Source organism: Mirounga leonina, unplaced genomic scaffold (assembly GCF_011800145.1).
Source record: "Mirounga leonina isolate KUSES-001 unplaced genomic scaffold, KU_Mleo_1.0 Mir_170, whole genome shotgun sequence".
NCBI classification, from domain to species: Eukaryota; Metazoa; Chordata; class Mammalia; order Carnivora; family Phocidae; genus Mirounga; species Mirounga leonina.
Window position 1 is genome coordinate 1,723,936 of NW_023270433.1, and position 13,805 is coordinate 1,737,740.

The 13,805-nt window shown below is 52.4% G+C and overlaps 1 protein-coding gene across 7 annotated transcripts in view; it reads left to right on the forward strand.

The window, feature by feature from the left end:
* CAMSAP1 (calmodulin regulated spectrin associated protein 1) overlaps positions 1-13,805 on the forward strand; it is a 59,168-nt gene that overhangs the window by 16,001 nt on the left and 29,362 nt on the right. For all 7 annotated transcript variants that reach the window (XM_035015470.1, XM_035015472.1, XM_035015471.1 and 4 more), the window contains exons 2-3: positions 4,919-5,181; positions 6,205-6,366. In XM_035015470.1, the coding sequence (XP_034871361.1) occupies positions 4,919-5,181; positions 6,205-6,366 (425 nt within the window). The remainder of the gene's footprint in view (positions 1-4,918; positions 5,182-6,204; positions 6,367-13,805) is intronic.

A 13,805-nucleotide genomic window follows, 5' to 3' on the forward strand; every position in this document is an offset into this window, starting at 1 on the left:
CTTAGTGCCTGAGGCTCTGGGAGGCCCAGTAGTAGGAGGCTCTGACCCTCTGACCCCCTGTCCCCTGCGCACCTGCTGTCCATCTCCACTTCCTTCTGCACTCAGTGCCCTCCCTTTGGGGTGCAGGCTGGCCGGAGCCCTCCCATCCCTCACACCGCCTTTGCGTCACAGGCACCCACAGGGTCCTAGTCCTGCGTCACCAGCCAGCCAGTCACAGTGTCCGCGCTGTCACTGCAGGCCCGTGTCACTGGGACCGCTGTCCCGCAGACCGCGCTCTTGTGGCGCTCGGTTCTGCTTGATTGCCAGGCATTTGCCTCCCGCTCAGGAGCCTTCTGCGCAGCGGACACCTGCCTCCTGCCTTCCAGGTGTCCGGTGGGAGCTCCTTCAGCTTGTGGCCACTGCCCTCCCACTCACCTGCTGCCTCACCCGTCCCGCCTTCTGTCTGTCCTTCCGTCCATCCCTCTCGGCCAGAGACGTGGCCGCCAGGACCGCTGGCGGCGGGCGCTCCCTCCTGTGGCTCTCGGAGCTCAGTCCGCTGGCTTTTCTGCCACGGTCAGTGAGACCTGCTCCTGCTGCCGCCTGTTGGCCCCGCTGCCTCCCTCAAAGCCCTCCCCTCGGCCCCTTCGCCCGTCACGGGGCGCTCCCTGCCCTTGCCAAGGCCAGCGCCGCCTCCTGCTGGTACATCCACGGACACCTTCCGGTCTCCTGGTGTGTCGTCCCCCGGATCACCCGCTCGGCAGTGTTCTTTCCCCGACCCCAGCTTCTGTTGCGCCGCCTTGCCTGATCCCTTGTCCCGGCACTCTTCGGCGTCTCTTCCCAGGCCGGCCCGTGCGCGGTGGCCCAGGCCGGGGGCGCCCCGCCGCGCGCTCTCCCCGGGGCTGTGGTGATTCTGGGCCGTAGCTTCCAGGCTGCGTCTCCAGCCAGCCCCTTTCTCTCGTGCTCTGGTCTCCATGTATTTCCGTGTCTGTTGACGTCTCTGTGAGGGCCCCACGGGCGCCTCAGAGACGTCACGCCTAGAATGGCGCGTCCCCTCCCCTGACTGTCCTCGGCGCTCCTGGTCCCTGTGTTAGCAGGAGGCACCGCCCCGCATCTCGTTGGCAAAGTGGGGAACGTGCCGTGTGTCTCGGTCGCAGCGCGGCTCTGATGCCGCTGCCTCCCGGGTGTCCGTGCCCCCGCCGTCCCTCGGGCCGCGGACTGCCGTGGGGCTCCAGCAGGTAGTGACCCCTGTCCTCCAGCTCCCGCCCCCCCGGGGCCGGTCGCACCCATTCCTGCAGGAGCACCTGAGCCGGAGCACCTGAGCCGGCCTCGGGCCCTGACGGCCCCACTGGTGCCCCGGGGTCCTCCTGGTGCGCGCAGCCGGCCGGTGCCTGGTGGGTCGCCTGCTGGGCGAGTGAGGAAGTGGCCTGCGCAGCCTGCAACTCCGAGCCGCCGTGTCCCACAGTCCTCTCGTCGGGGTCCTTCCCCGGTGTGTCGCTCTGTGTCCTTGTCCCTGCCTGCTCCATTGGCCGCTGACAGCCTGGCTGCTCCGTGGCCCGCGGGGCCGGCCCGCGGCCCCTCTGTGCCCCGCAGCACCCCATCCCCTTCTTTGTGGGCGCCTTGCGTGCATGTCGCCTGGTGACGTCTCAGTCGTCTGAAGAGCCTCTGCCCCGGGTAGTGGCTCTCCTCATTCGACTCCCCTCGTTTCTGTGCATTTTTGGCTCAGAGGAGGGGCTCAGTAAATAATGACTAAACAAACGAGTAATTCTGACAAACTGGTTTTTTGGTTTGTAGAGGAAAGGAGTAAGTCACTAGTGATAGGTTCAAGGCATTTACAAAGTTGTGTTTTTTTAAGTAGTTGACTTTAATAAAACCAGTTGGAAATTTCAGAACTGTGCACAAGAAGTCCCGGCAGGAGTTGAGTCCCCTGAAGCAGACCGTTAGCTGGCTCTGCCGGCCAGTGGGGGCGGGGTGGGCAGGGAGCTGGTGCCCTGGTGGGACGGGCAGGGACACTGGCAGCAGGAGGCCTTTGTTGAAGTCCAGAGCATTTACCTGGAGTGGATGCGTCATTTCCCGTAACTCACAGGATCCTGAATCTGCAGGTTAGGTGAGTCAGTCACATGACTCGTGTTCGTACGTAATTAAAAAGTGGTTTATGAATCAACTTACAGTGATTATTTTTGAAGTTTCCGCTAAGTGGGCCACCCGTGGAAAGCCTTTCTACCCATAGATTGTAAGCGAAGGCAGCTGCAGAGCCATGGTGGGTGCTCTCTCCAGCCTTGCCGGGTTCCAGGGTTCCCAGGACTCCCGTCCTTCCTAGGGTCAGCCCCCCACTGTGCCTGTGTCCCATCCCCTCCTCTCAGAGCTGTGACCCCGGGGCACCTTTCTGTGCTGAGGTCTGCAGGCCTCTGCTCTCCTGGAGGGGGGGAGCCCATCAGGTACCTAAGTGAGAGGTGACAGGGGCTGGGGCTAGGGGGACGGTGGTGGGGCAGTGGCCGTCATTTCCTGGATCTATTTCAAAGGGAAAGTCAGCCAGAGTTGCCAGGGTTTGGCAGGAAGAGAACTGGATGACCCTGAAGCTTTTGGTCTGAGCGGCTGACCTTGAGACGAAGCCCAGGAGGGGCAGGTGTGGGAGGTGGAGTTCACTTACAGGCAGATTAGGTGCGGTGGCCAGCAGCCTCCACCTGCCGATCTCAAGGAGGCAGAGGGATGGAGGAGTTCGGGGGCATGGCTGGGTTCAGGATGACTGAGGTCACCTGCCCAGTGAGGTGGGAAGTGCCCCTTCCAGTATTTGGAGAAATGAGGGGCAACTAGCAGAGGGGATGGAGGTGAGGCAGGCATGGAGAGAGGTGGAGGACTGAGGGGCTGGTCCCAAGGTCCCAGTGTTGGCTGGTCCTACTGCTCCTGCCCCGGTCAGCCTTGCATCCCCCCCCCCCCCCGCAAATGTCCTCAGACCCTGGACTCCCTGGCTCGGTGTCCTCCCCCGACTTCCATCCTGCTTGGGACCAGGCCTCGAGTCCTCCACGTGTGTTCTCCCAGGCTGCTCTCTCTTCCCTGGGACGGCTCCCTTAGTCCCCCACTCACATGTCACCATCACCTACCAAGAAAGCAGAAATCTTCCCACTGTGTTTTGCACTGGGACTCACTTCTTTTATTATTGGTATGGTCTGTTGTGTTTCAGAACTCTGGAGGGTTCAAGATAGGATAGTCTCTGACAGGGTCCATTCATTCACCAGACTATTGCTGGTTTGTCCCTGAGGCAAGGGTGTGTCCCTCCGGCCCTGGCCCTCTGGGCCTGCCCGGCTGCCTGGTGCTCTACCTGGCAGCTTTGAATCTCGGTGCTTGAAACAGGTCAGCGTAAATGTTAGCTACCGTTGTTAGAAGAACGGGTGTGAAGTGCTAAGGAGACTGGGGGAACACGGAGGAGCCCCAGACCCACAATGAGGTGACTGAGGCTCTGAGAATAGAGCCTGTAGACGAAGAGGGTGAGGGGCCAGGGAAAGAGGTGGAGAGTGCTTTTGGGGGTCACTGGCAAGGTCGCCTCTTCCTCAGGCAGTGCCACAGAGAGCCTGGACTGAGCAGGAGAGGGTGTGTTGGCGGCCCCGGGTCTCAGCACTGGGTGTCATGGGTTTCCTTCACCAGCCTTCTTGGAGAGACTAGGCTTGTATGAACTCTTCCACAGGTTGGGATGGTTCCAGAACTCAACCATGGGGGAGGTCTCAGGGCTGGAGAGTTAAAGGTCTACGGGCCTCACCGGAAGAGATCAGCCTAACTCTGTTTAGCTTCGTGTTTCCCAGTCCACTTGAGTACAGAGTGTCCCCCACTCTTGGAGAACAGCAGCTGACATCTTGCAGGGCAAGTGTGAGGGACACCACTGGGGAGGCCATTCCAGCCATTTAGAAAGTGAGTGTCCCCAGCTGTACACGGATGAGCGGTGTAGTTGTGTGGGAGGTGGTGTAGACCCTGCATCAGGCACGTTCACAGTTGGTTTCTGCCGCTGTGACCTTGAGCACGTGGTGTACTCTCTCTGTGCCTCTGTTTCCCCGTTTGTAACACAGGGACAGAAGTCACAATTTTTTTTTAGAAATTTCAGTTACTTTTTTTTTTTTTTATGTTTTATTTATTTATTCATGAGAGTCAGAGAGAGAGGCAGAGGCAGAGGGAGAAGCAGGCTCCCCGCCTATCAGGGAGCCCGATTGGGACTCGATCCCAGGACCCCGGGATCATGACCTGAGCCGAAGGCAGATACTTAACCATCTGAGCCACCCAGGCACCCCAGAAGTCACAATTTGATGGAATTGTGGTGATGCTTAATTGACACGGCTCATGTGGCATTGATGTTGCCTGGTCCAAAGTCAGGTGAAGGCCTGGGGCCGCTGCCCCGGGTTTGCCAGGGTGCTTGTGGGCCCGGCGTTCTCGTCCAGAGAGACCCTGGTGTTTGGCCCCGCTCCCATCTCTAGCTGGATGTCAGAAGAAAGGTGCACTTGACTCCCTGTCCGAGTCAAGGCCACCAGTGTGGCCGCGATGCTGGGTGTACTGCACGCTGTCCCGCAGGGTGACCAGCTGCGGGGCGCTGCTGGGTGCCGGACGCGGTCCCGTGGTGGGACCAGGTGCCCTGGCCCCGTAGCCTGACTGCCTCTCGGTTGCCTTTTGGCTCCATTACCCCCTTTGGGCTCCTACACCTACCTCTTGCCTCCCTGCGTCAGGAAGAGTTGCTCCTTGAGGTTGCGGTGGTGAAGCTGCCAAGGGGTGTGTGTTGCCCACCCCCCCCCGGTGGTGTAAGCAGCTTGTTGGCCTCTGCCGGTGGAGAAGGTGTGGGATTATGCAGTAGTGGGGTCTTCTTTGTTATTAGTCACCCATCGTGATCAGTGGCAGCTCTGTCTTCTGTTAGCATTTTGGATGGACGCGTCACGCTCATGTGGTAATCTCTTCCTTGGCTCAGATAACATCCCCGAGGACCTCAGGGACCCCTTTTACATTGATCAGTATGAGCAGGAGCACATCAAACCGCCCGTCATCAAGCTCCTGCTGTCCAGCGAGCTGTACTGCCGTGTTTGCAGCCTCATCCTGAAGGGGGACCAGGTGGCCGCCTTACAGGGACATCAGTCTGTCATCCAGGCCCTGTCCCGGAAAGGGATTTACGTGATGGAGAGCGACGACACCCCTGTGACGGATCCCGACCTCAGCCACGCACCCATAAAGATGGTGAGTTTCCTGCGCGTTTGTGGGCGCAGGGGCTGTCCCTCGCCTACGGGGACTGCTTCTGGTGCCACGGGCCCCTGCACGGCGCCCCGGCCTGTCGTGCTGCCGGCTGTCGTTCTGCAGCTCGTCTGCGCGCGTGCGGCCAGGTCGGCCCCGAAGCTTGAGGCACAGATGGCCTGAGCACGAGTGCCCCGCAGGATGGCCGAGGTTTGCGTCTGAGCCGTGAGGCCCTGAGCTGGGCCTGTCTTCTAGTGCCTGTGATTTCAGAGAAAGGGGAAAGAGCCGCTTCCTCTCCGCTCTCTTCCTCGTTGGGAGTGCTCTGTGGATGCGAGCTTAAGTTGAGGCATGTTAATGAAAACATTTGGAGGCAGATTTTTTGCAGATGTTGTGCTAAACGGTTGTTGAGCCTCTCCTGGTAGATTCTTTCATGCATATCGTGTTTTTTGTCCAGATAAAGAAGGAAATGTGCTTTTTTCTCCCCCTCCCCATTTTTCTCTGGAAGCCACACCACTGCTATGACTTTTCCAGACCACTCTGGGTCAGCGATTTTTGGTGCCTCCCACGTTGCTGTTTTGACTGTTCACTGGCATTTTGCATTCTGTGGCTTTTCACTCGGGGGCTTTGTGGATGATGGGTTGTGAGTCAAGAGGCTGTTCCTCGGGTTCTGGGAAGAAAGGATTCAAAGGTGTGGTGTAATTTTGGTGTTCAGCGCTCTTGACTGGTACCCAGGGACCCGTTTGTGGTCTTGCAGCCTCGGGCACAACTCTTCCCTTTGTACCTTTTCTCTCAGCCGTGAAGTAGAGATGCCACCCTTGAGGCTCTCCAGGTTGCCATGGAGATGAGAAAGGAGGCACGGAGCCCTCCACACCACAGGGTGCTGAGTTGGCCGGACCCTGGGGACGGGTAACTTGCAGATAATGACCTTGAAACAATGCAGTTGGGTCAGAGTTTGTGGGCAGGGTCTCTGTGTTGAACCTGGTAGGAGAGGTGGGTTTGGGCCACCCTGACTGTTGCCTCTGTTTCCAGAGTGCCCACATGGCGATGGTGGATGCCCTCATGATGGCCTACACCGTGGAGATGATCAGCATCGAGAAGGTGGTGGCCAGTGTCAAGCGCTTCTCAACATTCAGTGCCTCGAAAGAGCTTCCGTACGACCTCGAGGATGCCATGGTGTTCTGGGTGAACAAGGTGAGTGCTGGGAGCCGTGGCCAGGATGGGGACAGGGGGCTGCGGGTCGTCTCCCCGAGCAGTGTGAATGGCCTGGGGTGCTCCTTGGGTGGCAGGTGCTCTCCCCCTCCAGAGGAGGGAGGGACCCTCCTCGTGTGTCACGTTGAGAACCAGCTCCTAGCGGGGGCCGCGGAACCAGTAGATGAAAGTGCTGTGGCCAGCAGGTGCGTCTGTTGCACTGCAAACAGGTGTGCCCCTGGACAGGAAAAGGAAGGGTGTGCGCGGGGCGCGATGAGCAGCGCGTGCTCGTGGTTTGAATTCTTACACTGTGGAGTTTTATCTCAGCACCTCTGTGCATCAAAGGGGTGCTCGATTTTACAAGGAGCTTTGGTGATTAAGAGAAAAGTGGTGTTGTTCCTAAGTGCTCTTTTCTCCTTTTAAGTTTAGAAGCTTACAGTGTAATCTTTTATACAGTGTATAGAAAGAGTATTTTTAGTGGCATGTGATTATTTATAGGATTACCTCACCAAAACTTTTTGCTTATTAAGCATCCTTATTTGCAAAAAGGTGTGCACCGAGGGACCCTTGGCTAATAAAGCAGAGGAAGCAGAAGACGGAGCAGTGCCCTGTGAAGTTGTTGTAGTGTGCCCCCAAAATTTTAAAATGATTTCGTTATACAGTTGGCAGGTGTATTCTTTATAAAGTAAGGCTTTAGTAAGAGGCAAGGTAAAAATCAGTGGCCTTGGAATTAGTCGAAGAACATGGCAGAGCCAGGCCGTGGTGTGTGTGTTGGCTCCCTTGAAAGGGCCTCCTTCATTGTTGTGAGAAGCAAGGCCTTATGTCAAGTGCGTGTTGTGACTTCTAGCTAAGATGCTTGCCCTGTTGTTTACTTGGTTTCCTACCCAGGTGTGGGTCAGGGGAATCAAATAGAGGGGCAGACGACTTTAAATCTCTGCTCAGTAAGGTAGAAGGCTTTTCCAGGCTTCACTAGAACCTCTGGGTCCTGGTTTGGACTTGGAAGCTGGCCATTGTCCAGAAGGTCGCCTCTTGGTGGGGGGCACCATGTCTTACTTGTGTCCTGGCTTTGTGTAATCCTGTGCATGTGGGAAGCATCCACAAGAACTTGGTTAAAAAATGATGTTCAGGACTGGTGCGAGTTTCCATAGGAAACTGAACCTTGAGTGATTCTTTCCTTTTTTTTTTTTTTTAAGAGAGGGAGAGAGGGAGGGAGGGACAGAGGGAGAGGGAGAGAGAGACTCTCAAGCAGGCTCCACGCAGAGTGTGGAGTCCGTCATGGTGCTCAGTCTCACAATCCTGAGATCATGACCTGAGGTGAAATCAAGAGTCGGATGCTTAACCAGCTGAGCCACCCAGGCGCCCCTTGGGCGGTATTCCAACATGAGCTTCCTATGGTCAGTTGTTCAGGTGTTTATTTTATTTTATTATTTTTTTTTATCGTCGACATGCAGTGCACATTAGTTCCAGGTGTACACATAGTGGTTCGACAAGTCTGTACATCGTGCCGTGGTTGCCACAGATGTAGCTGCTGTCTGTCACCACACGGCCTCCTTAGGGTATCTTGACCATAGTCCCTGTTATATGGTTCATCCCTGCTAAAGTTCAAGTTCTAACTTTTTTTTTCTCTAATAACTTTTATTGAATTTTTCCTCTTACAAACGAAATGACATGGTCATGATAGAAAATTTAGAAAACATGATGAGCAAACAAAACAAAATATAAATTCCCTATAACCTTACCACCTGGAAATGGAGTGTTTTGATATAAATTCTCATCATTTTTATTCATTTGGATGTAATAGATAGGCTTAAAAGCGCAATTAGGTGCTTCCAGGTGCTGGGCCCTTAGCTGAGGCTTGCCCTTTGGCAGGATGGGGAGGGGGTCTCTGGGGCCAGCTCTGCTGCCCACCTGCTGTTGCGTCTAGGTGCTGGCTCCGTAGGCGGCCACGAGCATTTGCCTCCCACACACAGCTGGTGGGCAGTGGTTGCCGTGTAGCTGAGGTTCATTTAAAGGCTTTAGACTGGTTTTTGCCAAATTTCTGACCATGCGATTGTACTGTTTTTCATACTGTTAGTCCATGGAGGTATCTTATTCCATGACTTCCCATGGATTAGATATTACTAAAAAAAACTTGCCATTTTTAAAGGTGAGATCTAGTGTCTTACTTTTATTTGTTTGTTCCCTGGTCAAATCAAAGTTTAAAAAATAGAGTGTATGTTTGGCTATTTCCTTTTTTTTTTTTTTTTTTTGTAAATTGCTTATTATCTTTGATCGTATTTCTTTGGGGGCAGGGTCTCCCCTGCCTGATCAAGTTTCTCGTATACTAAGGGTGTTCTCCATGTACCATATTTTTATACACGATTTTCCAGGTTATTGCTACTTCTGTTTGCCTGTGGACCTTGGCTGATGTGTGGAAGGTGATCTTCATGTGGTCCAGCAGCATCACTTTATCTGCTCACATGTGTTTTCTGGTATTAACCGCTGTGTTTTAAAGAAGTGCACTCTGTTTCTGGTGCTGCATCTGCCTCTGGTAGGCATTGCCTTCTGATTTACTATTCGCTCATGTGACCTTCCCCTCAGGTCCCCGTGGGCCTGCTGTGGTCACATGGTCTGCTGTGGTTGGATCTGTATTCAGACGTGACATTACTGTGACTAGGAAAGACATTTTCACAGCTTGAGACCCTTTTCTTGTGCCACACTTTGGTTTTCCTGGAGTTAATACTTGCTTCAGTTTTTTGTGACCTTTTGTCCTTGCCCGATAGTTATATTTTATTCAGTGTTTTCCATGTTATGCTATTTCCTTAGCATTTCCATATGAACGTGTTTCTTACACTGATAGGTTTTCTCTCATGTGTGTTCTTTGATGTTGACTGAGCAGTGAGCTCTGGCCAAGGGCTCCCCCCACACTTACTGCTTTCACGTGGTTTCTCTCCAGCGCAGATTTGCAGGTGTCAGGTAAGGGGTGTCCTCACTCAGCAGGTTTCTGGCACTGGCTGCTTGTGAGGCTTCTCTCAGATGTGAGCTCTGATGTAGGGCGAGATGCGCCCCCATGCTCTCTGCACTCAGAGGGTTTTTCCCTGAAGTGTGATGAGGTCTGAGCTCCCCAAAGCCTTTCCTACATGGACTCCAGTGGCTGTGGGTCCTCTGATGCCTGACAGCTTACAGCGGGCCCGAAAGCCTTCCCACCTTCATTTTGCAGGTGGGTTTTCTCCCCACTGAAAACTGCTGCATGTTTAATAAGGTTCAGGCTCTTCAGAGTTCACATAGGAGAGTTTTCTCTCCAGCATCAGTCTTCAGTGCCTCATAAGATCTGAGTCTTCCTTGAAGCTGTGGTTGTAGATAGTGTTTCCAAGATTCCTGCTGGGTGAGTGCACTTGAGTACAGACTTAAGCTTTTCTCACTGCCGTGCTGGCCTGTTTTCACTTGGGAAGGTATTTCTGTGGGTCACTTCCTTTCCGTGTTTGTCTGTCTGGTGCTGTCACCCCTTTCAGCCACTCTGGAGTCACAGACCTGTCAGGTGACCTCTGTGAGTGTATTTTCTGTGTGGCATCACTTCTAGGGACTCTCCTGCCCAGCCTAGGTGGCTCGGTGGTTGCTACATAGGCTCTTGCCTCCCCGTCAGCTGGCACTTGCCCCCCACCCTTTGGAGAGCCCTTGGCGTCCGTGCCGGGCTAGCCCCCTGGCCTCCCTCTCAGCTGGTGCCTCTGTGCTGGGAGCGTGTCTGGACATGGCAGCATGCTCAGAAAGGCTGCAGCTTTGCCAACATGTCCCAGCTTCTGAGCAAGCCCCTTCCCTCTCCCTGGATCATCAGGCACTCTGGAGGGGGCTGGGGAATTGCCCTCCCTAGGATTGGGACTCACCACCGAGCTGTTCTCCAGATTCCCTGCTCTCTGTGTGTGACTGAGCTGTCCTGTGTCCCCAGAGTTCTGGAGTTTTACAACCATCTTGTTGTGGCTTTTGACATTTTTCTTGATGCCTAGCCAGTTGCTTAGTCTTTGACAAATAAAACCCAGCTTCACTGCTATGATTTGCATGCAGTAAATGGGTCCAGTTCTTTGAGTTTTGACAAGTGGCTATCTACTTAACATTCACAATCAAGGTAACATTTCCATCACTCTAAAAAAGTTCCTTTGTGTCCCTTTGCAGTTAATCCTCCAGCCTAGATTACTACCGATCTGCTTTCTTCACTGGAAGTTAGTTTCACCTCTTTTAGGTTTTGATGAAAATGGATTATGTGTATGTGCTCATTTTGTGGCTGGGTTCTTTCACAGAATAAAATGATTCTGAAACTGCATCTGTCAGTGGTTTTCTTTTTATACTCAGGAGAATTCCATTGTATGAAGAGAGCATGGTTTCCCTGTTCTCCTGTTGATGGACACTATGGTTTCCAGCGTCTGTCTCCTGTGAATAGAGCTGCTAGGGACTCTTGTGTACAAGTCTACATGCAGATGTGTTTTCACTTCTTTGAGCAGCATATGTAGGAGTAGAGTTACCAGGTCAGTGATGGGGACGTATTGTTGGATGTTAGAAGAAACCGCTAGAGTATCTTCCATTTGAAGCTGCTGCTAGTAAGGGAGCCCCAGTTGCTCCGGACCGTCGCCAGCACTTGGCACAGTCGGCCTGTCAGTGGGAGCCGTTTGAGTGGGTGTGTAGAGCTTTCTTACCTTGGTTTTCATTTGCATTTCCCTAACGACTGAAGACATTTGTGTATATTCTTTGGTTAGGTGCATGTTCAGATATTTTGCCCAATTTTAGGTTTTGTATTTAATTCTGTGTCAGTTTTGGTGACTTGTGACTTTCAAGGAATTTCTCGATTTTACTTAAATGGTTGAATTAAATTATTATCCTTTAAATGTGTGTCTGTAGTGATGTCTCCTTTTGTTTCTTGCTCTGTCACTTTTTTTTTCTTTCCTTGGTTTGGTCTGGTTTGTCAGTCTTCTTAATCTTCCAAAAACCTACTTTAGATTTTTACTGATTTATTTTCTGTTTAGCTTCTCTTTTAATTATTTTTTCTATTTATTTTGAACTTAATTTGCTCTCCTTTCTAGTTTAAAGTAGAAAGTGAGTTCTTCATTTCAAGCTGCTAGCCCTCTGAGCAGGAGCCTCCCCCGTTTGTGTGCTGGAGTGCTCGTCCTTCTCGTTACGGGGTCCTGCTTTCTCCGTGGGTTACCGAGAAGTTTGTGGTTTAGTTTCCACACAGTTGGGGGAGGTGATTCTAGATCTCTTTGAGTGCTTTGGTTTCTAATTCTGTTGTCCTCAGACAGTAGAGTCTGTGATTTCAGCCCTGAATCTACTGAGATTTGTTCTACGGTCCACTGCATGGCTTTGTAGAGTGTTCTGTGTGCACTTGGACACAGTGCGTGCTGTGCGGGGCTGGGCGGGGTGCTCTGCATGTGGGCGCGAACTGGCTGTGGGTGCGTACACTCCACAGCCTTCTGGGTCTGGCTGCTTTCACTCGGCGCCCCGTGGTCTCCCGTCACCCGTGTCGTAGTTCGCACCCGGGCTCCGTCCCTCGTACGGCTGCACGGGCCTCCGCTGTGTCGGTGAGCCGCACTGCCGCGGTGCGCTTCTCGGCTCAGGGAATTCGGGTTGTGTCCACCGTTTGGCTGTCACGGTGCTGCTGTGGTCGTGTGTATACGAGAGTTTGTGTGGATGTGTGTCCGTGTTTCTTGGGTATTTAGGGACCGAATTGCTGCGTCACACAGAAGCTCTGTGTTTACCTTCTTGAAGAGCGGCGGCACCATCTTACATTTCTTCGGCAGTGTCTGTGGCTTCCAGCGTCCCACGTCCTCGCTGGCACTTGGCTTCCGGTTTTTCGATTCGAGCCATTCTCGAGGGTGTGAAGTGGTGTCTCGTGGCCTAAGTCCGAATCTCCCCAGTGGTGGGAGCCCCTTTTCATTCCCATGTGCATGTCGGACATTCGTAGGTCTTCTCTGGAGAGACGTCTCTTCAGATCCTTTGCCCATTTTGAAATCAGATTCTTTGTCTTTTTATTGTTATAAGAGTTCTTTTATGTTCCAGATACTAGATCAGGGACTTTTGTCTCTGGTTATATTAAAGTCCACTTACGGTTCTTGTGTCCTTCCTGGCCCTGCTACTTCCCACGACTGTAACCTCATACATTGGCCATTTGGCACACGGTGTCATGGAGAGCTGTATAGACCTTCCCAGTGTGGTCACATTTCATGAACAGTATCAAAAATTACATTCATTGGGGGCGCCTGGGTGGCTCGGTCAATTAAACATCTGCCTTCAGTTCAGCTCGGGCTGTGATCCCAGGGTCCTGGGATCGAGCCCCACGTCGGGCTCCCTGCTCAGCGGGGAACCTGCTTCTCCCTCTCCCTCTGTTCCTCCCCCTGCTCCTGCTCTCTTTCTCATAAATAAATGGAATCTTAAAAAAAAATTACATTCATTAATGCCACCATCAATCTAATTGGAAAATCCTTCCAATACTAGAAAGCTATCTAGTGAATGACAAACACATTTTCCAAAGTATTTTTTATTATGAAAAATTGTAAACATGAAGAAATATACGGAGAACACCTATGTACCTAACACTTAGATTTTACATTTAACATTTTATGATACTTGTTCTGTTACTTATCCATCCATCCATCTGCTCTGATTCACTTATTTTAAATTTTATCTGTATTGATTTTTCTTTTGCCTTTTTCTTTTCAAAACAAAGTTTCTGCCTTCTTGATTCGATTTGCATGAGTTCATTTATCTGTATTCTTGTTTTCTTTTTTTTTAAGATTTATTTATTTGAGAGAGCGAGTGAGCAAGAGAGAGAGAGAACATGAGCCGGGTGAGGAGCAGAGGGAGAAGCAGATTCCCCGCTGAGCAGGGAGCCCGATGTGGGGCTTGGTCCCAGGACTCCAGGCTCATGACCTGAGCGAAGGCAGATGCTTCACTGACTGAGGCACCCAGGCGCCCTATTTGTATTCTTGTTTAGTAAAACATTCAGTTCTGTGTTTTTTCATCTGATTATAGCTTTGGCCATATCCCTTGAAGCATTGATGAGTATTTTTTTCCATGATTTTATTTATTTATTTAAAAAAGATTATTTATTTATTTATTTGAGAGAGAGAATGAGAGATAGAGAGCACGAGAGGGGAGAGGGTCAGAGGGAGCAGCAGACTCCCCGCCGAGCAGGGAGCCCGATGCGGGACTCCATCCCGGGACTCCAGGATCATGACCTGAGCCGAAGGCAGTCGCTTAACCAACTGAACCACCCAGGCGCCCTTTTTTAAATTTTTTAATTTCTTTTATTTTTTAAAGATTTATTTATTTTGAGAGAGAGAGTGTGCGTGCAGGCTGGGGGTGGGTGGAGGACTGAGGGAGGGGAGAGAGAGAATCCTCAAGCAGACTCCTTGCTGAGCCCGGAGTGTGACTCAGGGTTCGATCCCAGGACCCCGAGATCATGACGGGAGCCGAAACCA